This window comes from Terrapene carolina, unplaced genomic scaffold, assembly GCF_002925995.2.
Source record: "Terrapene carolina triunguis isolate 2854851 unplaced genomic scaffold, T_m_triunguis-2.0 Scaffold180, whole genome shotgun sequence".
NCBI classification, from domain to species: domain Eukaryota; kingdom Metazoa; phylum Chordata; order Testudines; family Emydidae; genus Terrapene; species Terrapene triunguis.
In genome coordinates this window covers 5437972-5464930 of record NW_020664531.1, presented here as the reverse complement: position 1 = coordinate 5464930, position 26959 = coordinate 5437972, and the positions used below count along the sequence as shown (strand labels likewise).

The 26959-nt window shown below is 42.3% G+C and overlaps 1 protein-coding gene across 1 annotated transcript in view; it reads right to left on the bottom strand.

Annotated features, from left to right (window-relative positions):
* Nucleotides 1-25432, bottom strand: part of LOC113407031 (adenylate cyclase type 1-like) — a 220507-nt gene extending 195075 nt beyond the window's left edge. Inside the window, exon 1 of the mRNA XM_026654114.1 lies at nucleotides 24782-25432. Within this exon, the coding sequence (XP_026509899.1) occupies nucleotides 24782-25432 (651 nt within the window). The remainder of the gene's footprint in view (nucleotides 1-24781) is intronic.
* Between the last annotated feature and the right edge of the window lie 1527 nt (nucleotides 25433-26959).

Below are 26959 nucleotides of genomic sequence, written 5' to 3'. Positions count from 1 at the left end.
GGCATTAAGAAATTACATTGCAGGAGACTTTGCCTTTCATGCTCCCTGTTGACCATTTCCTTGGACTCATAATGGGTACCTCTGTCTGGTCATTCTCTGGCCTGGCCTTCCAGCCAGGTCACCTCTTAAATTCAGCCGCCTTCTAGGATAACAAGAGGTTCAACTGAAAGTCCAAAAAATTTCCAAATAGTAATTCTTCTGTCTCATTGGGCTATGCTGAAGTTCTCCACTTTTTGATGCCTACTTTTGGGCCCTGCAGAATTTCTCCTATGCTACTTCCTCCTAGCAGGTTTCCCCCCCACTGCCTGTCCTCCCCAGGAACTCCGGTAGCATCCCTCAGGGAACCCGCCGCTCCTTGTAGGCCACAGCTCAGGACTCCCCCACAGGAGTTGAGCCTACCCTGCTCCAGTGGGAATTCCACTTATTTATCTCTCTTGCGTCTCCACACCCAGAGGGAGTTCACAGCTCAGTTTCCTCTGATTCTCCCACAGCTGGGGGCAGTCATTATAATTAAGTCTCCATCACCCCCAGCTGGGATCATTAATCATCACTATGTTGCTCGATCACCAGTGAGGCTGAGGGATAGCTGCTAAGTCACAGGCAGGCTGAGCCTGTGAGAGGTACCAATCCTGTGAATCAGCTCTGAGCTAGATCCATAACAAAGACTTAGGTTCAGCATTGCAATGGCTAACGTTTAAGAGCCCTGCCACTCAGTGGAATCCACAGCCCCAAGTTAGACACCCAGGCTCCCTATATAATGCATGGGGAGAGTTAGGTGTCTAACAATGGGATTCACAAAAGCCAACAAGGTGAGCAGGGAGCTACCTAAACTACCCACTAGGAATTGCCAAAGACAGCGGTGAGGCCTAAGCCCTGCCCTTCAAAAGGAGTCAGTCATTTTCTGCCACTTGGAATTCACAGCTGTGAACTCTCACTTGGAGGCAGGTACCTAAACCAGATCAGCCCTTCCTCATGAATTGTTGTGGTAGTGGGGGTGCAGCTACTACCACTACTGCCTCCAAACACTATAGCCCAGTGGCTAGGACATTTTTCCGGGAAGTGCGAGATCTCAGTTCAATCCCTGCTCCAAACCAAGCAGAGGGGGAACTTGAACCTGGTTCACTCACATCCTAGGTGAGTGCTCTAACCATTGGGATAGAGAGTAACAGTGAGGAACTTCCTCCTTGGTTGTTATGTGCAGGGTCTGAGGCAGCAGGTGGCGTCTGTGAACACCTACTGCATCAGATCCCACAGGAGAGATAGGTGGAGGAATACTTAGTTTGAGCATCCCACTGGAGTTTGGGAATTGAGCTGCTCAGCAGCATCAAGAGTTAACCAGCTTTGCGCACGCGCACTGGCAGACACTTAGAGTGTGCCTATAATGCAATGTAAGCTCGTGCCTGAGCCTGGACTCAAGCCTAACCCCCTTGTGTCTACTCTGCAAGTGTGTTAAACCAGGCTCCTAGGACACGCTCGAGTTAAGCCAGGACCCACGGACTGAGTGCTATTGCTTTGCAGTGTAGACACAGCCCCATTTGACTCAGGTCCTGGGAGTCAGCCAGACATATCCCACAATTCCATGGGACAACTTCCTTAGTCCTTTCTATCCCAACAGTCTGCAATCACTCCATTGAAAATGGAAGCCACTCCACCTTTGCAAAACGGCAGCAGCTCAAGTCAGCATTAACCCATTCTGTTCTGATCACCAATCTGCAAGCACACTATCAGAGGGCCTCCTGGGTCTGCAATGGAGAGTGAACCAATCAAACCTTTTCCAACATGAGCTGTTTCCTGGTAACATGCAGCGCAGGCAGTAAAGTTTTCCCACAGTGCACTGTGGTCCTAGGGCTAGAGCAGCCACATTTTGGTGTGTGTTTGGGGGTGGGGGGGCGGGGTGCTAGGGACTCTGGGCTAGGATTTCTTTGACTTGGGTCTGCACAGTGCAGTTTGAATGCCAGAGCCCTAGGTTCCAGCACAGGTTAGAAAATCTTAACCTAGGGTTAAAATACAGTGTAGATCCTCAAGCCCAGGGTTCCCTAACATGCTTCCTCTGCAGCCTGGGGCACGGGTCACTTGCTGGTGGATTCTCTGCACCTTGAAGTCTTTAAACCACAATTTGAGGACTTCAGTAGCTCAGACACAGGTTAGGAGTTTGATACAGGGGTGGGTGCGTGAGATTCTGTGACCTGCATTGTGCAGGTCAGACTAGACGATCATAATGGTCCCTTCTGACCTTAAAGTCTATGATTCTATGGGTCAGCTGACTCAAGTCCCACTAACCCTTGGCTTACATTGCAGTGTAGACATATCCTTAGGGGCCAATAGGGTTAGTTGGAAGCTAAGGATCCAAATTTTGGATTGAGGCAGTTTAAATAGCAATTAGGCACCTAAATCCCTCTGTGGCTCTAGCCCTATATGCTTTCTGTAATGTACTAATAGTGGAATTTTCAAAAGCATCTACTCACATTTGGTGTACAACTTCCGTTGATTTCAGTGGGGAGTTAGATGCCTCGCCTGTTTAGGTGCTTTTGAAAAAAAATCATCCTGTAGGTGCCCTCATTTTTTACTGACTTCAATGGCAGTGAAGGGCTCTCTATAGCACACTGTGCTATTTCATATTGGCAAAAAAAACTATGATAAATATTTGTCTCAAACATCATAGTGGCAAATACTGAGGAACTAAGCACCTCTAAATCTCACTGCAGCTAGTGGGTCAAATCTTGAAATCTTTACTCCCTTTTTTCTTAGGACCTAATTTGTAAAGATATTTAGGTGCCTAAAGATGCAGATAGGCACCCAGTGCAAATTTCAAAAGGAACTAGACATCTAACATCCATTGATTTCAGGATCAGGCCCTTCAGGAATAGAGTCATGGAGCCAAATTCTGATCTCATTTACATCAATGTAAATTTAGAATAATGCCATGAACGCCAGTTGAATTGTTTCAGATTTATACTGGTTTAATGAGATCCTAATTTAGCTCATTAATTCATATTGTGTCCTTAGATGTGCTCAAAGCAGTTTTCTAAGGAAATCAATAGAATCTGTGCAAGTGCATCTGAGGGCAGAATTTGGACCATTTTCCATAATTACAGCAGTTCTCCTTAAAAATCTTCAGTTGCCTCAGATTACTGTAAATGTGGTGGTAACATTATTTCACTTTCCCCAGATATTTCCCAGACTAACCATACTGTAAATACCATGGAAAGGTTATCTAAGGCAAACCTGGAAAGCTTTTGAGCACAACTACTGTATCTTTGAACTGACTGTGATTTCTGATACAACAATAACCCTCTTAAATCCTACTGAAATCAAGAGGACTTAAGCAGGCACTCATATTATGGTGATGAGCATGGCATAAAGACCTATGTAGTGTAGAAGAAAGTGCTTTACTGAGTCAGGGCCTAATAAACTGAGCCAAAAGGCAAGCTTGTAACTCCACTGACTTCAGTGGGGTTGCATACACTGTAACTAAAACCAGGATTCGGTCCAGTCCTTACTGTTCAACAGCAGTGGTACCAATGACTTTTTTTTTTTTTTAAGAAACAACCTCCTTCCTAGAATGATTTAATTCAAGTTATGGAGGTACATAATATGTGTTATGTACATAATGTTTCTGTATTGCAACATTACATCTTTCTCCTCTGCTCCATAAAGTGTGTACAATCTTCTCAACCAGATTTTGTCAACAGAAAATTATGCTGCTTATTTTCCCAACTCTGCTGAAACCCATATATCTTCTGCCAGACAAAGCCGTTTCCTTTTCAGTGAATTAATAGCAACAAATTTAATCTGGGATTTGAAGATCATCAGATACATATTACAAACAATGCAGCGTTTTGAGGGGGTTGTTTGTCAGACTGCATATTGGACTCAGTGAAGATGATACTGGCAGCACAAGGGAAAACGCGTCAGGTTTCTTTTAGTGTAATAGTCATATTTATAGTTACAAATGCAGTTATACAATATATTTTAAAGCCTTACTTTCAAATAATCCTGATCTGAATGAGTATGATAAAAGACATTTTTTTTCACTGGGGGATATGATTTTCAAGATGAATGTGCTTAAATGTAAAATAATCTTCCAGCAGACAGGCAAATGTTTCTAGTTGAGAGCACAGTGATTATGAAAGAGAAGACCCTTTAGTTGCCCTGGAAACTATATTTGTAAAGGGCCCCTATTTATATTGTCCCAGAAGCTTTTAACATCTGCATCAAAGCTTCAGAAGAAGAGAATTGTCAGTGAGTATTTATTCACAAAAGAAAACGTCATTTCAGGGAGGTGGAGTGATGCACTTTTTTTCCTAATTCATAATAAATGATCTCTCTTCTTGGGAGGTAAAAAATGAAAGTTGTGGAGTTGTAACATGTTCATGGAAAGACAAGAGCAGCACATTTTCATTGTTAACACTTGCCGGCTTGGGTTACACAGAGAACCTTCACAGATAAACATGAAGAAAAAGCAACACCAACACCACCATAGTTTTAAGTAGTGTCTCTGTTTCTATTTACTCTTGTTAAACAGTTATACTGAAGTTGCACCAAGAGGCCTCAACCAGGTCGGGACCCCACTAATCTAGCCACAGTACAGTTGCATAGTCGATTACATTCCACACACCAAGAGTTTACAGTACAAAAAGGCTGACACATTGGCAGTAATATTTTGATTTAGCTTGAAACTTAACAAGAAGTCTCAACATTAAGAACAGGGTGGATTTTATTTTTAAAAGGATTATTTCTTCATACTTTTCAAACTTATTGGTTTGTATTATTTCTGTTTTACAAAAATAAAAAATAATCTACTTGTCTCTAATACCTGCCTTCACACATATTAATGAAAAAAGCAGCTTTGGAATGAATCCTGAAGTCTATGGTACAAGGGCTGAGTAAAAACTTCAGGATTTTACCCTTCAATTTAAGACATTTCAGGGCACTATTCTCTTTACCCAAAGATTTTGGCTCATATCCACTCTTTTGTGAGTGTGAGGAGTGGTGACATGAGATGCAATTTGCATAATAACTTACTAGGAATTTCCAGGGTAGAACACTGCATATAGTGACTATTTCTCCAGTTCTTGCCCCCTTTGACAGATCATGCTCTACCATACTTCCTCATACAGAGCTGAGTTGAAAGGCAATAGCCAAGGAGGTTCTAGAGAAAGCTACATGGTCTGGATATGTTACCAAATAGCTCAGTTTCTGAACTCTCCATCCAGACCTCAATGCCTCTGCCCATTTTCATTTTTTTATTATTATTTTTTGTTCTGGAGGAGCTCATATGCCACAATAATAGTAGTTTCACACAATGGGTGGGGGGCACCCCTGGCCAGAGATTATTCCATACTTCCATGGTTCTCCCAAGCCAAAGGGAACACCGCAGGCTCAATAAACCAATTTCTGTATAACTGTATTTGCCTCACTTGCTCATAAGAATGGCCATCCTGAGTCAGACCAAAGGTCCATCTAGCCCAGTATCCTGTCTTTTGACAGTGGCCAATGCCAGGTGCCCCAGAGGGAATGAACAGAAAGGTAATCATCAAGTGATGCATCCCCTGTCGCCCATTCCCAGCTTCTGACAAACAAAGGCTAGGGACACCATTCCTGCCCATCCTGGCTAATAGCCATTGATGGACCTATCCTCCATGAATTTATCTAGTTATTTTTTGAACCCTGTTATAGTCTTGGCCTTTACAACATCCTTTGGCAGGGAGTTCCACAGGTTGACTGTGCGCTGTGTGAAAAAAGTCTTCCTTTTATTTGTTTTAAACCTGCTGCCTATTCATTTCATTTGGTGACTCCTAGTTCTTGTGCTCCTGTTGTATAAGTCTGGTGGACAGTGGAAATCCTGCAGGCTCACATAAATGGTAGCTAAGTGGACCAGTTTCCTGTGGAGAGATGGGAACTGGAAAGGGACAACTTGGGGGAAAGGTAGGTAAAAGTAGCATCAAGGGGCAGATCAAGTCCTCAAGCAACTCCTCTGGGGGAGAGAAAGGCACCATACACATGGATTCTCCAGCTTAACTGTGTGAAGCAGCAAAGGAAACCTCCTTCTTTCCAAGAAGCTCTCTATAGCTGCAGAAATAGAGATGAGACTCCATCACTTGCAGTCTTTAAAATGAAGACTGAATGTCTTTCAAAGAGATATGCTCTAGCATTCAACCAGAAGTTATGGGCTTGAGGCAGGGCAAAGGTCTATAGCCTGTGGTATGCAAAAGGTCAGAGTAGATGGCCATAATAGTTCCTTCTGCCCTTAACTATGGTTCCTGTGGAGATGCATGGAGAGAAAGTTTGGGATAGGAGAGAACTTTGGGGAAGGAAGAGCATGAGTAGAGCCAGAATGAGAAAGAGAGACTGAGGGAACAGAGAGAACTAGGGGCCTTCGGCCTGTTTCCTTCGCAAAGGAAGAAAAATGGAAGAGAAGAAATATTAAAGAAAACCGACCTGATTCTCCTCTCACTAATACTGGTTAAGTGTCGCAATAACTCTCCTGACTTACACCTGTTCTCTCCTGGTATAGGTGAAAGGAGACTCAGGCCCAAAGCATACAAATTGAAAAAGAACTACGGTTAGAGACATTAAAGGACAGAGGTACAGTAGAGGTACAGAAAAGCAACGCAAAACCTCACAATGGGGAAATGATAATTTTATACATACAACTCTACCCCGATATAATGCAATCAGATATAACATGAATTCGGATATAACGCAGTAAAGCAGTGCTCCGGGGTGCTCTGCACACTCTGGTGGATCAAAGCAAGTTTGATATAACGCGGTTTCACCTATAACGTGGTAAGATTTTTTGGCTCCCGAGGACAGCGTTATATCGAGGTAGAGGTGTACTATTTTATTTAACTAAGTTTAATTATGATACTGTATATATTACTGGCATGAAAAGCCATTTTATTAGTACTGATAAAATACATGACGCAGACAAAAAGTTCTTAATGTGAGTCATGTATCTCCTTGTTATCCAGTTGAGAGTTATGCTTTCAACCACAAGGCTACAGCTAAAAGCTACCATCCTTCCAGGCCCATGAGACTTGGCAGGATTCATTTCTGCACCCGTGATCCCATCACAAACATCTAAAGGAACTGCTGTTGAGCAACACAGATGATAAAATGAGGACAGCTCCCCCTGCTCTGCCTGGCTCGGGTGAGTAGTGCTCTCTTGTAGCTCCCCCTCTATCTTGCCTGATGCAGTGAGAGCTTTCCCTCCTCCCGGTTTTCATCTACTTTAATCACTGCAGTAACATAAAGCCAAAATTCTCCCCGGGGGGTAGCAGGAAGATGCTGCTTCCAGGCTGTTAATATTCTTTTAAAATATCATTCATAAAAGAAAAAGGAATTCAACATAGTTAAAAAAAAACAGCGTTTAAGGACCTTTTTTGGTTCTTTCTTTTTACAGAATCAAGCACAATCAGGTCCTGGTTCATCACTGGCACTCTTAGGCACTACTGTAATACAAATAACTAATAATAATGATTATGGTGTGACACAGACTGGCAAGAGTTCCTTGATCTGTATCCCTGAATCCTCTAGGCTGCTGTGTTTAAACAATGAATGTTTTTGTATAACATGTTTGTTGCATCAGATAGACCACAGTAGAACAAACTGTAAAGTGAAACTATCTCAGCTATTAGTGGATAAAAATAAACCAACATGAATAAAATTATTCTTCTTGCTTTCATTCATTGTCAGTCTTGATTGGGTCAAACAAGAACAACATTTCAGGCAAAGTTTATGCTGTTAATAATCAAACTACTGAGAGAAATACATTTTTTTAAAAGTCTAAGCAGCTCCTAAACATGCTCCATTTAACTGTAACATGAAATGCCTCATTCTTTTGTGAGCATCGTGCCCCAAGTCAGAATGCTGACCCAAGAGAGAGGAAAGTGTTCACCTCAAAGTAACTGGAAAGAAGAGAACATGACAGCATAGGATAGCCCAAGCTAAATTGAAATATTTTAAGATAATCCTAGGGGGTCTACAACCCTCAAGACAAACTCTTATTTATGACATCCTGGTCTAGTAGACAGGACACTGAACAAGGAGTCAGGAAACATGGGTTCTATTCCCCATTCTGCCACTGACCTGCTATATAAGCCTGGACAGCGTTTTGACTGCTTTGTTCTTTTGTTTCCCTTCCAGCTCTTTGTCTGTCTTGTCTATACAGAGTGTAAGATCCTTGGGGCAGGGGCTGTTTCTTAAGTGTTTGTACAGCACCTAGCACAATGGGAAGGGGGGAATCTGGGTTATGACCTGTAGGTGTTACCCTAACATAAATAGTAAATAATATAAAACAATAATGAATTGAGCCTAGCATTTGTAGTGGGTGGCTGCAGAAGCTCTCTCTGTGTTAATATTATCTGAACTGGGGATGAGAAGATGATAATGCAAATAAAAGGTTTTCCTTATCTAAGCTGTGCTTAACTGAGACTAGTACAAAGATACGTGTTTCAGGATATGTAACTAGTGAACTTTAAAGCACTGGGTCACAAAGTTACTAATTTTCAAAGAGGCATCTTTTGCCTTTTCTGTGAGTTTGCTGCAAGATGATATTATCTGAACATGTGTGACTACAGCATCATGCGAGCTCACTTTTTGCAAAATACTGTGGGGGGGGCAAATTTAAAATAAAATATCATGAGGCTTCTTCTGCTCTTGAGTTCTACTGGCTGGGAATGCTCAGGCATTGTAGAGTACAGCTTATTATAAGATATAATTTGTGCTCCCATAATTAAGGTTTTCTTTGGTGTTTCCTTATAATACAGGTGTTTCAAACTCAGGAATTAGTAATGCAATGGAATTATTGCAAGGTTAATATCAAAGGTGGAACAATTATGTATGTGGAATAAGAACATAAGAATGGCCATACTGGGTCAGACCAAAGGTCCATCTAGCCCAGTATCCTGTCTTCTGACAGTGGCCAATGCCAGGTGCCCCAGAGGGAATGGACAGGGAATCACCAAGTGATCCATCCCCTGTAACCCATTCCCAGCTTCTGGTAAACAGAGTGTAGGGACACCATCCCTGACCATCCTGGCTAATAGCCAATGATGGACTTATCTAGTTCTTTTTTGAACCCTGTTATAGACTTGGCCTTCACAATATCCTCTGGCAAGGAGTTCCACAGGTTGACTGTGCATTGTGTAAAAAATACTTCCTTTTGTTTGTTTTAAACCTGCTGCCTATTAATTTCATTTGGTGACCCCTAGTTGTTGTGTTATGAGAAGGAGTAAATAACACTTCCTTATTTACTTTCTCCACACCAGTCATGATTTTATAGCTAGTTTTTTATTTTTATAGCTAGCTTTATTCCCCCCCGCCCTCAAGAAATAGCATGTAATGGAACTGTTATTTGGATAAAATGCAAAGTCCCATTGATTTCTTATCCCAAAGTACAGTGCCTAGTATTTTTAGTACTCATTGACCCATTCTCTGTACCTGCTCCAGAGCTAATGACTCCACATGATGAACTGATTTAATGCACTGTGGCTGACATCAATACAATGGTACTTTAAGGGTGCTGGGCCACTTTTTCAAAATTATTTAGGCACCTAAAAATGCAGATACACAGCCTTTACACGTATCTTCTGAGATTTACTTCTTGCCAAAGCATCTGGATATGGATTAAAAATACATGTGCTTGGACATGAAATGAAGAGTAAGATGATGAGAGGTTGTATTTTCAAAAGCACTCAGCATTGGCTTAACTCTGCGCCCACTGAAGGTCAATCAGAGTTTTACCACTGACTTCAGTGGGAATAAAGTTAGGCAGATACTGAGCACTTTTGAAAGTCCCACTAGCCGTTTGATCTCTTTTACCCAATATGTCAATGTATTGCAGGGGCCTTGGAACAGATTGCAGTTTCATGATAGCACAGGCACAGGCAAAATTAAGGTAAAATGAAAACTGGAGGGAGGGACTCTATGGTGCAGCTCGTCAATGTGCCAGAATTCTATCAGCAAGTTAGTTTACTAATGCACTAGCCTTCCACCTCCCAAGTCTCAGGTCCCAATCCCGTAGGGCCAGAAATGAAAATCCATTAGATTGAGTTGGCATCAAATTTACTGGGCATTTATACACATTACGAAAAACAGCACAGCCTTTGTACACAAGGTCTAGAACTGGAACAGCATTTGTTTTGCTGATCAGGACTGAAGTGCATTAGCAGACATGTGCAATCAGAAGTTTACTTAGTGCCTTTCAGCTCTATGTCTGGCACTGTCAGTGCTATTTGTCCATCAGTTTAATAAGCCCTAAATTAATCCATAAATCTGAAGGCAGGATCAAGCGGTTAGCATTTACTAATTGCAATCAGATGATAGTCTTACTTTTATTTATGTATAATACTCCACTGGGGATTTTGTTTAAAACAACTTCCAATGATATTTCCCTTTTAGGAGGGTATGCATTAGAAGAATTACTGTATTCAATTTATGTAATACCAAAATAATCCTGTTAGATTGTGGACTAACTAAATAGGTTAGGCTTCAATTAAGTTACAGCAGTAGAAGACCCTTCAGGGTAATGTCTGTCTGTTGCACAAACAACATGTGTTTCAAGATCATTACTGTTAAAAATGTTAACCAACAAAAGACCAAGTTAATTTTGCTCATAAATATTTCTCTCACACACACACTTGATGCGCAGATGCACACAGCTGCACTCCTAATATGAACTGGGATTTGCAGCTCTGTCTTTGAAAGACTTTAGAGAGTTAGTTATTTTAACAACTGCTTCATGAAGCTTTTCTATAAAATTCTTTCCAGAACTTACAATTTTTTTTTTATATAGGCACAAATTACTATTCATATTCGAGACCTCAGTCATTTATTTCTAGATGCCTTATATTTGGGGCTTCTAATTTGAGGTTTTAATCAATAAAATACCAATAAACCACTCAATAAAAAAGGAAAAAAGAAACTGTTTATCCAATAAACACCAGAAATAGTTAGTTGTATCTATGGGCTTGTCTATACAGAGCAGTAACGCAGACTATAGGGGGTGTGATTTCTAAAGCACACAATCATGTTGCGCATAACAGGTCCATGCAGCCCCAGCAGGCCTGCACTAAAGTTTCCCTAGTGCGCTTTAAAACACTACTACATTAATGCCCACTAGAGAATATTATAAGGAGATAACTCATTACAGAAGTACATTCTGTAATGAGTAATGTAAATAATATTCATTACTCATTACAGTGTATACAAAGAGAAAGCACCAAAAAAAAAAAAATCAACTTTATGGGCATCTACATAAAACTTGAACACAACGCGCCAAAAATAAAATTAATAAACCCTCTAAAAAGAAAAACCCTACATATATTCTATACCTAACTTGAATAACGAATTATATAAAAACACAAGTTGGCCAAATCCTGAGGTCTGCTCTGAGACAGATCTTGTCCTCTGGCTCTGCATGAAGAGGGGACCCTCCATGTGCAGATATCCCAACCCCCAGATAGAAAAGGGGGCATTCAGTTGCCTCCATAGCATCATCCCCCTCTCCTCTATAACCCACACAGAATTCTACTTGAGGAGGGATCAGGAGCTAAGTGAACCAAGGATGAGAGATATCCTCCACTGGACCCAGTGAGCAAACGTGGTGAAAACTAAGGCTGTCCTGTCCTGTTTCTGTGGAGCTGCCTCCCTGGGAGAGAACCTCCATGAAAGTTGGTACCCAGGTGCTGCGGAGAGTCCAGAGGCACAACAAAGAAGACACTAATGTCTGAGTGGATGGGGCCAAGCCACCAGCAGATCTCTGAGATCCATGTTGATCCCAAGGGCTTCCTCAACAGAAGACTGCACAAGAAACTCTCTGAGGGGAATTTCACTGAGATTTTTAGCCCCTATGTAGGTATTTCTGTAGAGACAAATGATCTGGCCCTCAGTTTTCACTTGATCTTGACTTAGAGTCTATGTAAATTTTGCCTGAATAGGGATCTCAATATTTGGCTCAACACATTAAAAAACAAACACACACACAAACCCTGACACCAGCCTATATGTTTTGTTCCTTCCACTTTGATTTATTAAATAAGTTAATACTAGCAATGGGCAGTAGTGTGGAAGGTCTGGAGTAGTTACATTCTCTGCAAACTAAACCTTAATATTCTAAGATGTGCATGTTAACTCAGAGCAATTTTTGATACTTCAGAAAAATGCCTCTCTTCTGGTCAATAAACCAAGTAAACAAGAGAAAAGGTGAGCAATTCTGGTTTAAAAACGCCAGCCACCTAGTAACCATCCCTATATGCAAGTAGCTACTATGTCATGGAAAAAGTAGTATGTAAATCATAACTTGTGAACTGTTTTCCTCTGGTGCACTCTTCATGTTGAATCATGTCTGCAGGCCCGCCCTATGGTCCACACTGGATGATTTGTATGACCAAGGGTTTATCTTAATTTTTTAGTTTTTGATTAAATGTGGCAGATCAAAAGGCCTAATCTGCTGTCCACACAATAGCTATGGTATAAGTGACCATGGATGCTTCCCCCACAATATTTGTCAACCCTGACCTCGAGGGGCCATCTCTAAGTCTGCATAGGCATGGGGAATTAAATCTTTGGCCACTCTTTGCTAAAACTGCAAAGGGTGCCAGTTAGTGCTGGTGGATTTTTGTGTCAACTGTAATGATTATTTGTACATGTGCCCTGCACAAACTGGACTAACACCATCAATCCATTTTACATGCCGTAGGGCATCATAAAAGATATTAGATGGTAATGGTGTTCAGTCATTGTCAACCTAAATTAACTGGAGCTGCTGACCTAGGAGAGGAAAAGCTCTTCATCGCTCTATTCCTCTCATGAGCTATGTAATTTAAAAACAAAACAAAACACCCTTTCCAGGACTCTGATTGTGGAATAGAACAGTCTCTTTTAAAGTTTGTACTTAGAAGGTCTATAGTAATTTAATTTAGCAGCATACTATAAATCAGCTTTGGAGTTCTTTGTTTTATTGCCAAAGGACAGTCTCAGAAACAAGAGCCTTCAGTTGCAATGCCTTGTACAAAGTAGTTCTGGCCTTGGAAGTAGAATTCCCTTATCTCATCTCTTTCTTCTGAACGACAGACCTATTACTTGTGATCATTCTGGATAAAGATGAGTTTTGATTGGATTATTCATTGCCAGGATGCATCTCCTTCCCAAATCAACTGCTGATTTTCCTTCTACTTCATAGCCCTGTACTTCCCACAATTAGCACATCATTTTTTCTATGCAGTTGCAGGAAATGTCAGAAACCATGCAAAGCAAGTCTACATACTATTTGACTCCTCTTTTTCACTACACAAAGGATCTTTTAAGGTGGGCTAGGTTATGGGTTTTGTGTATGAGTGAAAGTCATCCCTGTGCAGCGATCCAGGCCTATTCACATCAAGTCCCAGTTAATCCCCTCAAAATAGATCTAGGATTTTAGGGGTGTGTAGGCCTCATGCAGACAGTGTGCATGGGGCTGATTTTCACTCACTTTAAATATTGTGCATTTCATTCAATAAAGGGCAAATTCCCTGAACTTATGCTCTAAAGCTGAACCAGACTCATCGTATGAGTGCACTGGGAGATGGGAGAGACTGGCTCAGAGATCATGCTGCTATATCTCTAGACATTGCGGAATTAAATCAGAGTCTTTTGACTACAAGGTCCAAACACCTCTGAACTGGAGCTACCAGCCACAGTGGATGAACCAGAAGGTCTCCTATTCCTGAATAGCATGGGACATCTCAGCTCTTGCCCCAATCACATCCAAGGCTTCCTCATCCACATGGGAATACTCTGTCTTCTCATCCCTGGTCCATTAAATTTATTTAATTTAAGTCTCACTTGGAGCAGATCTGGTAGGAAAACTGTTATTAACTACCAAGGAACCCCCAATTTTCTTATGGGGGTATTCCAGCTCCACTGAAGTCTTTGTGTTAATATACCTTGCACTTCACTGTGTGCATTAATGACAGAAATACCATCATAGTGGGCTCTGTGAAAGATATTGCAACCACATGCAATATCTTTGGAGGAACATATTGTATTAAGCAGTGGTGGAGTGAATAGGGGGGCTAGAAGTGGTACCTGCCCCCCAGCAGTTGTACATGTGGCTTTTCAAGCCAAGAGGTGGCTTGAATTGAAAGTGGTTCCACCACTGCTCAAAACCCAGCTCTGCTACTGGCATTAAATTTATGAATAGTTTATGTATCACTCTGCAGCAGGGATTATATGCACCTCCAATTGGAAGAAGGGTTGCCACAGCTCCATCAGAAACTAAAAACACAGGTGATTAAGGTAAATCACTCAGGTTGTAGACACGTCCAGACAGGTACCACTCTCTGGGAAGGCTTGCATATGCTGGTTCAAGCTGGGTTTTCCAGAGACCAACAGACAAAGCTAAGGCTTTTGGAATTAAAAAAAGGCTGCATTTAAACTGAATCAGAGCCTTCATTCTGATCCAGCAAATGGACAGAGCCTTCTGTCCAAGAGGGCTCCCAATCCTTGTGGAAGAGTTGAAAAATCGTTGGCCTACTAGGCCCCATAAGATGGTGAAACCTCTAGTGAATTTTTAGCATGTGCATAGGATGAAGATCAGAAAAGTAAATAGAAACTTCCAAAGTGGTAGAATAGTGACAGCTGCTACAGTCAGTTCATCTCCTCCCTTACTCAACTGGGGGTGGCTCCATTCACTCATTCAACATAATGACACTGATTTCAAAACAACCAGTAACTATGTTTCAAAGCTTAGTTGAATGCAAGGAGGGCAGACTAATCTCCACTAATACAGACATAGGGAACTAGGTTTCTTCTGACTTCTGTGTCTACCCTGCTACAATCCTAGCTACAGAAAAAAGACAAGGATTGAGATATAAAGATAAGCAAATACTAGGTTGTAATACAGTGGAACCCTGGCCGAGTGGTGCTGATGTCATTTTTTGTTTTACAGACGAATTTCTCTACAAGCAGAGGTTCCCTCTCACTGTGGTTGCTATTTACAAATTACAGTGCACGTAAACACACTCTGACCTTCTTAGCAAGTCCCATTAAATGGAATTCCACTATATTTGGGTTCACAGTGAGTGGAATTCACCCCAGCGCAGAAGACCTATGCAGGACCCGCACACCCCACAAGTCTCCACGAAGCCTGTAGTAAGGGCTTAAGTGGACCATAAGTGGGATGAGGGCCTTGCCTGGTCCCTCTGCATTGAGACGGATGCTGCTGTATGAAGGGGTGCATTTCATAGTATCAACAAAACCAAATAGCATAGCAAAACACAACATTACTAATTTTAAAGTAGTTTTTATGAAAATGTGAACTGACCCAGTTGAACTGCTGCCTCCAATATGGAATTTATTAATTCTCTCTTTTAGCTTGTTTTCCTCCCAAACCTCAAACATGAAACCATCCAACATTGTGTTCAACCCCAGTAACAGGCTGGTACAGGAAGAGGGAATTCTTCACTCTGAACTAGATGATCTAGTTGGCAGTTAATGCTATAGCAAACATTAGAAGCACTGGCCCATTCTCCGCTTTTAAGTAGGGAATTACATAAGTACTATTCAAGCAAAGTATTTTTTTCTGGCTTGTCAATACTTCAGATTATGAGTATATTTTAAGCAAGACTCTATTGTAAATGTGTTTATTAATGTTGCTTTATTTCCTAATTTTGTGTGGGTGGATAATTACTTATAGTCCTCAGAGCTTCATAAGTGAATTACAGAAGTCTAAAAAATGTCTCTGCTATTATAGTATATGAATGAACAACTAAAGTATTGTGTGAAAGAAAGGCAGACTAGTAGATTTGCTATAATTAGAAACATTATTCTTGTGGCAACAGTTGGAAAGGACAATTAATTGTAATCCTTATGTTTATCTCAGAGGCTGCATAACCATTGTTAGCAAATTCAATAATGCATTCCTTTGTGCGAAAAGGCAACTTCTGGATTGTGTCAATAGCACTTTCTACTATAGCTATATTTTAATGCATCCAGGTAGTGTGCATTTCTTCTTTCCTATGGAGCATTTTACAGCCCTGCAGTTTCTGAAACACCCAAGAAAATAGTGTCTTGGGAAACGCTGAATCTGTATTTCTGTTGTAATCTACCTGGCTTGGCCTAAATAAGTTCTCTCCTTACATCACAATTTACTATTTCATTCTGTACAAGAATGTTTGGGATACTGTTGGTATGAAAATGCTACTCAGAATAAATTTGCTTTGTATTGTTACATTTATCCATACTGAGATGAGAATTTGGCCCAGTAACACTAGTGTAAATCCAGAGTAACTCTACTGAAGTCAATATTTCCTCCAGATTTAGTACAGATGGATGGACAGTGTAGTGAAAATGCTGTTTCCTCAAAACTCCTGAACTATGTACTTCAAATCGTTAAAGATTTTGAGATATATCATCTTGTCTGGAGCAAAAGTGGTCCAGTGGTTGGGGATGGGAGGAAGGGGGAGTCACATATTTCTGCAGCTTAGAAGTAACAGAAAACACGAACTACCTTCCCTTCTTCGGGGATGAGGGGTTCACAAGCCCCTCCAACCATACTAAGCCAAGGATCAAGTCCCCAACCCTAGAGCTCTTGGAGCATCTGCAAAGAGGGCCTGCCCTCTGTGTTGCTCCCCAGTCTCCTATAGTTCCCAGCAGCAGTGCTCCCACTGGCTTCCTCCCTGACAGCAACATTCCAAGGGGAGTAGAATATGGCAGCATTAAGTCCTGCTGGAATTTCCTTATGAAATTTCATTAATTTGCTAGGGAATAAAGCTGCATAGAATGGCATCACCCTGTCCCCCTTCTATATCCCTCCAAAACCTAGAGATCCCAACAACTTAGTGTTCATGCAGAGAAGCAAACATGAGCTTAGGAACAGTGAAGGATGATGCTATTAGGCTCTTCTCACGCCTTCCAAATGTGCCATCTGCATTTGGCTTTGATTTGTGCTACTCCCATTGTCACTACATCTAAAGTGAAAGTGAGGATCTGGCCCTCTGAATTTAAAAATCATGACAGCCAAAAGCCGTTATTTTATGTTTGCCAGCTGTTTATGGAAATAAAAGTAGCATAGACCACTGTATGAGAGAGAGAGTATAATTTACCTACATTGTCAAGCAACAAAACTTAATAAGAAGGTTATAAATGAAACTTTTCACCACAGCCACCCTAGTTAGAAAGGATCATATCACACAATGCAAAGACACACTGAAACATGTAGAGATTCATGATTGCAGTTAAATCTGATCAAAACAATCTGAAACCCACCATATCTAGATACGGGCTATACCAGATATATACAGTAGTGTACTGTATTACAACTGTAATTGGGAAAGTCATATTGAGAAAAAAATACAATAAACAGTTGGAGCCAAATTTTGCACTTACATTGGGGGGGAAATATCTGCCCCAACCTTAACTATGCTGCTGTGACCAGCTCAAGCCTAAATTATAAAAATATAATTACACATACACTCTGTGTGATGCTCCTACCCAAATGATGACCACCTCTCTGTCTGCATTCTGCCCACAACTCCTCCTCCCTCCGCCACACCTGGGCTACTTCTAACATTCCAAGGCATCAGAGCTTGAGACAGGTTTTTTATATTGTTAGAAAGCCAGAAGCTTTCATTCTAATGGGACATTTGTTTCTAGTCCTGGTAGAGCTCAAGATATCCAACCTTCGAATGTATCATTACTATGTGTTGGAACACTATTTTAGTTAATTCTGTAAGTTTCTAAACTATATTAGTATAACCTTTCCTTTCCTCTGAGGTCTCTACAGTTGTACTCATGGTTCTAAATGAGTTTACTATTCCCAGAAATGGGATATGAAAAACAAAAACCCAAAAAGAAATGTTTACATTCTCATCCAATCAGCGGACAAAACTGTAAACTCTTTGGGGCAATTACCTTTTTTTTTTTTTTTTTTTTTTTTAAAATACAGCACCTAGCACAATGGGAGTTCTTGGTCCATGACTGGGGCACCTAAGTACTGCAATAATACAAATAAATAAAGAAATAAAATAAAAATCTACATTATTTCACCAATCACAACTATCCAGCCTAGCTTAAATAATGAATACTTGTAAAGAAATGCAAACAAACTCAGAGGATTTTTTTTAAGTGCAAAAGAATTTGATAAATATATGCTTGAAGAAATGTGAGGGAAGCACTGTCTGCTCACAGACATTCTGTAAGCAGAAGAAAAGTAGCTAAACTTATCTGACAAATTATTCATTGTTAATGATTTCCTCAGCTCTATGTGATTTTTGGCAGTTTCACTGATGCCCACTGGTTCTCAAACACAGCTGAGAAACTGACTAGTTTTGAAACTGCATTCTGTTGCTGCCTAATCCCTAAGCAGCAACAGAGGTACTAAAGATGCCTGTCTACAGACTTATGAAGCCAAAGCTATTAGTTTATAGAATCATAGACTTTACAGTCAGAAGGGACCATTATGATTGTCTAGTCTGACCTCCTGCACAACGCAGGCCACAGAATCTCACCCACCCACTCCTGTATCTAACCCCTAAGCTATGTGTGAGCTACTGAAGTCCTCAAATCGTGGTTTAAAGACTTCAAGGCACAGAGAATCCTCTAGCAAGTGACCCGTGCCCCACGCTGCAGAGGAAGGCGAAAAACCCTCTGCCAATCTGCCCTGGAGGAAAATTCCTTCCCAACCCCAAATATGGCGATCGGCTAAACCCTGAGCATGTGGGCAAGACTCACCAGCCAAACACCCAGGAAAGAATTCTCTGTAGTAACTCAGATCCCTCCCCATCTAACATCCCATCACAGGCCATTGGGCATATTTACCGTTAATAGTTAAAGATCAATTAATTGCCAAAATTAGGCTATCCCATCATACCATCCCCTCCATAAAGTTATTAAGCTTATTCTTGAAGCCAGATGTGTCTTTTGCCCCCACTGCTCCCCTTGGAAGGCTGTTCCAGAACTTCACTCCTCTGATGGTTAGAAACCTTCGTCTAATTTCAAGTCTAAACTTCCTGATGGCCAGTTTGTATCTATTTGTTCTTGTGTCCACATTGGTACTGAGCTTAAATAATATATATTCAGTTCACATTCACAAAATCATCTTCACAACTGTAGCCCTTCATGTGATTTTTTAAAATGCAACTCTACGCTCTGCAGAAACAAATGGCACGCCATCTCCAACTCACCAAGAACTTACCTATTCACCACTTTTCAAGGTATGTTGTAACTGAAGACTAAAATTCTACTTTAACTACAAAGACATCAGTGTCCTTCACCCTTCCACAAGTAAGTTTCCTTCAAATACAGGATGAAATTCAGCTGGAAGTTATGCATGGAGGCTGAACACACTACCAATATTGGCCCCAATCCTACAAACGCTTTGTAACTTTAGGCATGTGGAGAATCCCATGGATTTCAATGGGACTACTGATATGCAGAAGCATTTGCGAGACTAGGGACATACTTGGCACTTCTTGTACATAATGCTTTCCAATATTAACTACTGCATCAACGTGGAAAATGAAGCAGAGGAAGTAAGCAACTAGTCCAATGCAACAATATAAGACTGCATCAGATACTGGATTAGAATTTAGTAGCTCTTGACTTCCACTCCTTTTATTATACCACTAGACCTCACCTCTGTTTTGCAAAGGGAACAGGGGGATCAACAGTCCTGTCAACGATGTGGTTAATTAACTGCCTTTTCCACACTAGCAGAAAAATACGAACCATATAAAACACAAAATGTGGACAACTCTGTGTGATATTGTGGATTATTTTGCCAGTGGCCTGGGAAGTGCTACAATAACTTAATCAAACTGTAAATATTAAAGGGCATAAAATGTGTTATTTCAACATTTTCTAAATCACCAGCCTCCCTCCAGCTGCTCTTTCCATAATTTACCACTTCCCCTTTACTCATCCATTTTCCAAGTTGGCCCTATTTGGTTACTGGCTTGACCCAATAAATTTTCAGCTTGAAATACATTTAAATATAAAATAGATTGAAGGGTACACTACAAAAATATTGGTCTGTCCACAGAGTTGAAAAGAAGAAATATTTATGGTCATTTAAAATGGCATCCATGTTTCTGCTTTGTTCTGTTAACTTGTGTTGCAATTCTTTGGTTTGCATACACAATTCTATATCAGCTACCACATGCCTACTACTTTACAAGACTCACCTACTGTACTTGCAGGTGGATATTATATAATAGGTATATGATATACCGATATATATGCTGTTAATGAGCAAGAGAACAAAATATTTAAAATGTTGTACAAAGTTAATTTGTTTAACAGCAACTTAAAATATGAAGATGAGCCCACAGCACAGATAAGTAATTACAGTAACCCTTGCTTACCCCATCTGCCTTTAGTGTCTATAACGCCCACTCATTGCATCTCAACATAAATTAGACTAAGCTTTTGGGGCAGGGATTATATCTTTTAACTGTGCTGTTAAGCACCTAGCACATGTTTGGGCACTGCATAAATGAATCAAACTAGTGCAAATGTAATTAAATCTTCCTTTGTAGGTTCTACCTTTTCCAGATACTGCTTTATGGTTTTACTCACAAAAACACTGGGGGCGAGGGAGAAATAGTCAGCATGCAATCATGACTCCCACTGCAGTCAATGAGAGTAATGTGGCTAAAATGCTATTGATTACATATACTATGTAGACCTTTATGACTATGTTGTAGCTAGATATACAAAAATAGTTGAAATCCTGCCCCCAATGAAGTCAGTAGTAGTTTTATTATTAATTTCAATGTCAGGATTTCACCCTAGCAATGCCCCTCTGCCATGTACCTTGGCCAAACCGGACAGTCTCTATGCAAAAGAATAAATGGACACAAATCAGACGTCAAAAATTATAACATTCAAAAACTAGTCAGAGAACACTTCAGCCTCCCTGGACACTCAACTACAGACTTCAAAGTCACAATTCTTCAACAACAACAAAACTTCAAAAACAGACTCCAATGAGAAACTGCAGAACTGGAATTAATTTGCAAAATGGACACCATTAAATTAGACTTGAATAAAGACTGGGAGTGGATGGGTCATTACACAAACTAAAAACTATTTCCCCATGCTAATTTTCCCCCCTACTGTTACTCACACCTTCTTGTCAACTGTTGGAAATGGGCCATCCTGATTATCACTAAAAAAGTTGTTTTTCTCCTGCTGATAATAGCCCACCTTAATTGATTAGTCTCGTTAGAGTTGGTATGGCAACCCCCATATCTTTTCATGTTCTCTGTGTGTGTGTACATATCTTCCTACTGTATTTTTCACTCCATGCATCTGACGAAGTGGGTTTTAGCCCACAAAAGCTTATGCCCAAATAAATTTGTTAGTCTCTAAGGTGCCACAAGTACTCCTCGTTCTTTTTGCTGATACAGACTAACACGGCTACCGCTCTGAAACCTGGCACCCTAGGTATGTTATACATAAGTAACATTCAATTCTTTATATTTTATTTTACTTCAATTATTCAGTTAATGGGGGATCCCAATCCCCAATGTTAAGTCACAAACAGGTACAGAATGGACAGCTACAGTGCAATTTTCTTCATCTTACCCTGTCAATGTGCTTTATCCCTGACTTGGAGGGAACACCTCGAGTGGTGTAGAAGGCTATGTGAAATAAGCCAGGGAGTCCCCATAAACAACTCCCTGCATTACTAACCACAATCACATTTGATCTAAATATTCCTGAAGTTCACTTAAGGCTTGAACCTCATGAAAAACTATTTTCACAACAAGCTGGTGTATTGGTTTTAATATGCAAAATTGTTCATACTTTTATATGAATGCAAATTTTATGCATACAGAAGAGCCCATTTAGGGACTGATCCTGCACCACGGAAGTCCATGGGAGTTTGGCACTTCAATGGGAGCAGGAACAGGGCCTGATGGAGGTCTTGGATATAAAGAAACTCTGTTTATAATGGAATGAAAACCTTACGGCCAAAAACTTTTCAAAAGTGGCCTCTGTATTTGGTCGCCTCCGTTTTTGCAAGACCAGCTTCAGACACGTTGGGCCTGATTTTGCTGACAACTCACTTCAGTGGAAGTTATGGGCACTGAGCATTTCTGAAGGTCAGAGCCAATGCATCTCAACTTGGGCTCCCAAAAGCTGAGGCACCCAGGAGTCAGAGGCCATGTTTGAAAAAGCTGACCTCAGTTGTTCTATTGCTTTGCATGTCTGGTTGCAGTAAATCTCTGTATACAGGGTCCAGGCAAACCCTTTCATTTGGTTGCAGCTCTGCACAGCTCCACAAGCCTGGACAACAGACTGTGTCCTGCGTTCATACAGGCCAGCACAGAAGGGAGCACTGAGGGCAGGCTGAATTAAATCCTGTAACTAGAACACATCCCCTGCCTGAGATACAACTGCTATTGCAGCTCACGCATAGGAGCAGCTCCTGCAAAAGGGCTGTGCTACCCCCAGGATGCCCACATAAGATTCAATTACTCTGGTATTATGCAGGCTTCAGAATTTCAACGGTTGTGAAAATACTGTGCGAAAAACCGACAACTTCATCATAAGCAACACACATCTCTGTTAAATTCACAGACCGATTAATTTGCTCGATTTGGAGCAGGTTTCTGCCTAATATTCTCACCAAAGCATAATACCTGTGGGACTTTGTATAAATGACAAATTACTTTGTAAGGGGAAAAATGTACAAATGCTATACCAGCCTCTAGCAGGATTTTTTAACATTGCCTGTTGATTAGCTGAGGGGAGATCAATAAGAGGACAAAAAGCTTATCAAAATGTTTATCGTCAAGCCCTGGGTAAGAGAATACCATAAACAGACGTGGTCATGCAAGTTAGATCCTTTGTGTAATTCTGGTGGAAAAGCAGGTGCCACTTGTAGCTGTAACCCAGCATCAGTGAATATCTGCCTCCATGTCATGGGGATTAGGATTGCCTGGGCTCCACTTGGGAGTAAAAGGTTCCCGACTTCTGGTACAAGAAGCAGTCTGTAACCCCATTCAAAGCAGAGTATTTTAGTGTTTTTCTTTTATCCTTTTGGATGTTTTCAATGAAGACTCCCCGAATTTCATCAGCACTCTCTCTCATGGAAATTCTAAATCACGCACTTAAAAATAGACACATCAGATTATCTGGGTAAATCAGAAAGCTCAGCTTATCTCTCTCTTCCCCTTCAAAACATACAATTTATTTTGTCCACCAGCATCAAGCCAAGAGTAATCCTGTAGTCCCAGCAACCTCACTTCCTTGACTATCTATTATATGCATATATGTGTGTCTGAGATTCTAGGTGAGGGTGTATGAATGCATGCCTTGGTGCATGTGACTGTGTTTGTGTTACTGTGTCTGGGGGTGTATGTCTAAGTGTCACGACGCAGCCTGATATGACCAAGGAGAATAACATCAAAACTCAAAAGCAGTAAAGTAGCAAATAATCTAAACAAGGAATAAAGTATCACTAAATATTAATCTAAAATCCCTAAGATCCATTATTGTTCCTCTTAAGAGCAAACATAACTGACCCAGTACTAGAGAGAATAAATCAGTCTCTCCCAGTGGTTCAGATACACAACATAATAGAACCTAAACAGACAATCCTGACTCCTAGCCCCACCGCTTCAAACATGCGCATCTCCCTACTCTCCTCCCCCATTCCCAGTACAGCCCATCAGACCAGGGGAGCTGGAGAAAGCCCTGCAGGGCTATAAATAGCCACTCCTGGGAGGGGGCACAGAGGATGGAGGAAGTGCAGCAGCACATTCCCAAAAATGCTGCAGAGGGAGGCATCACCGGCTTAATTCTTTGGGGGGGGGGAAGACTGTTAGGAAGTTCAATGACATACTAACTAATCTGCGTGGGGAGGAGGAAATGGCTGGAATTGGGAAACTAAACTGGGAATGTCATGCACACTGGGAGAAGAAGGGGGTGGAATTTCCATTTCTGGCTCCCCACCCTCTTCCAAGGAGTTTCTCCAGCTCCCCTGAGCTCTGCTATTTGGGGTCGAGGGTTGGAGAGGGTCTCCTGGGGGTAGAGCCTGTGGAAAAAATGAGAATATCAATTCATGGCGATCTCACCAAACAAGTCTAGCTACCTACTCCAAGTCTATAGTGAGTCAGATGGAATTTATTTATGTTCATTGACTGCACCTCCCGCATGAAGTGTCCCCATCGACGAAGTACTGCTGCTGCTTTTTATTATTACTATTAGACAAAGTCAGAAAGCTTTTCCTTGCCTTTTCACCCAGCAGCCAAATATCCCTCCCTTAACTCTGACCCCACCTCTGCCCTACATCCCCCCTCCAAACTTTGTGATGTTGGGAACCAGCAGGCAGACGGCGACATGCCTTCTCTAAGCACACACGTCCCAACACAGATTATTCAGCATCCACTGCTTCCCACGAGCCGCTACACAGACCAGATACCCCGATATACTATTAACACCCCAGCCATAGGCACACTCCATGCGTCCAATACGCACCACACAGGCACCGTATGTCTAGCTCACACACTCACTTCCCCAATACAGACACCTCCCCAATACAACTACAGACACACTGCAACACGAACTCATACACACACACACACACTTCCCCAATGCATAAACATACAAACACACACCCCGCATGTCCCACAACGCACACACCGTCCCTGCATTCTATACACATCCCAGGTCCAATACACACACTCCAACACACACGAACTAAACTCCCCACACTCTGGACCCCCTAACCCCCCCTCCCCCCAACACACACAGCAGCCGCTGCTCCCCTCCTTTCCCTAGGACTTACCGTCCTCCAGAGCCGCTGCCTCTTGGCACTGACCGAGGTGGCGGTGACGATGAGGTGGGAGACCGCCACCACCAAGCCGAAGACGATGGCTAGCAGGGTCCGCACGGGCAGCAGCGAGTAGGAGACGAAGGTGACCAGCATGAGCTGCCACATGCCCTGCTCGGGGGCGCTGGGGGGCTCCAGGCCGTAGGCGCCCAGCGAGAAGGGGCAGCAGAGGAAGGAGAAGGTGAAGCTGAACAGCAGGGTGAGCTTGACGATCTGCTGCAGCTGGGTGACCTGCAGGTACTTGACGTTGGTGACGATGAAGAGGGAGAGGAAGATGATGCAGTGCACCGGGTGCGAGCCCTTGGAGATGGTCAGGCTGGGGCCGGAGAGCAGCTCCACCAGGGCCAGGCTGGCGGTCAGCACGATGAGCACGGCCAGCGCCTTGAGCGTGGAGGTCTGCTCCAGCTTCAGGTTGTAGCTCTGGAAGAGGGACTCCAGCTCCTTGCAGTCGAACTCGTCCTCGCAGGCGATGGCATCCAACAGCGGAGGGGGTCCCCCCAGCCCGGCGCCCGCCGCGGCCGGGGGGGAGCAGCAGCAGTGGCAGCACTTCTTCCTCTTGGTCTTGACTTTCTGAAACGGTATTTCCTCCATGTCAGTGCCATTCATAAACCCCGGGGAAGGAATGCTCCTCCTGGCGTCCCCTGCTGCTGCTGCTCCTCTGCCTCTCTGCTCATAGAGAGAGAGAGAGAGAGAGGGGCTGCGAGCTGGAGCAGCAGCAGCCGCCAACTAGGAGCCGGCAACCCCCAGCTGCAAAGCCTCCTAGGAGCCGGCAACCAGAGCCAATCTACTAGCAACCAGAAGCAGCCCTAGGGAGGGATCCAGCCACCCCCAGATGCCACCTGGTATCCAGAGATCACTGGGATGGCTGCAGGACAGAGTCAAAATCTCAGTTGTGTTATTATTCCAGCCTCTCCCCCCCACCCCCTCTCTGGAGCTCCAGGGATGATAATCTCCTAATGACACCAAAACACCATCCAAAGGTTTGAAATCAAGCAAGGAAAGGGGGGGAGGGAGGAATCAACAGGCAGAACTGGCTTCAGAGAGCCTGGTTAGAGAAGCGGGAGCTGGGGGGATACTGTTTCCTAGGGAGTAGGCGACGTTAAAAACAACAAGGGGGCCTGGACTAAGCAGAGGAAAAGAGAGAGGTGGGGGGAGGAGAGAGAGGGAAGGAGACACAGACAGGGAAAGAGGGTGATCCCCTTCCTACGTCCAAGAGCATTTCACTGGGGCTCGGGAATGGTATGCGCCTGCGCACTGATTGCTTGAGAAGCCAGACACGTCTCCCCAATCGGAGCAGATTGACAAGAAGAAAACACAGATCTGACAACAGGACCACGTTTGAGTCTGCTTTGCAGCCCCCCTCCCCCGCCCGCCTGCTGCCGCCTCCCTCCGGCCATCGGAACACACACATCCAGCCATCGCTTGCCCAGAGTCAGCCGTGCTTTGCTTCACTTCGTGCTTTGATCAGGCTCCGCATTTGTTTTACGTCCCTGCAAACGCAATAGTGTGTGGACCCGCCAGCGGCAGAGGAGGAGAAGCCTAGCCTTCTTGGTACAAGTATAGTAATAATACGAGCCACGAGAAAGATAAAAACTTTACACCTACAGCCTAGTTAGTCTGCAGACATTCTGTCTGATGTGGGAGAAATATAACCCATTACAGTAGGATGCGAAATAGCATAATTTGATTTTAATGGGATATGTAAAAGAAAGATTGCAAGTTTTTGAGTAAAATGTAGAGCTCACTTAATGCTTGTCTCTGCCACTGCTAGTCAATTATACATTAAATCAGTCCTTAAATCATGAAGAGTTTTACTTTCTTGTGCACCGTTACATATTCTGCGCCAAATTCTGTCCCTGTTTATATTTATGCAATCCTATTGACTTCACAAGCGGTCATTTAGTGCAGAAGTTAGTCTCAGATCTGTATTTAAATTGAAAAAAAGTGATATTATGCAAGTGCATGTTTCCGAAATAATTTATATACCTGGGGTGCGCCTACTCCCTAGGAAACATTTTTAATCAGTAGCTGTCAATCTCACCACACACACAATTTCCGTAGATAATCAAAATTTATAGATAGGCAAAGTAAGAAAAATGGTTTTGAATTAAGCTTGTTACAAATAAATTAGCA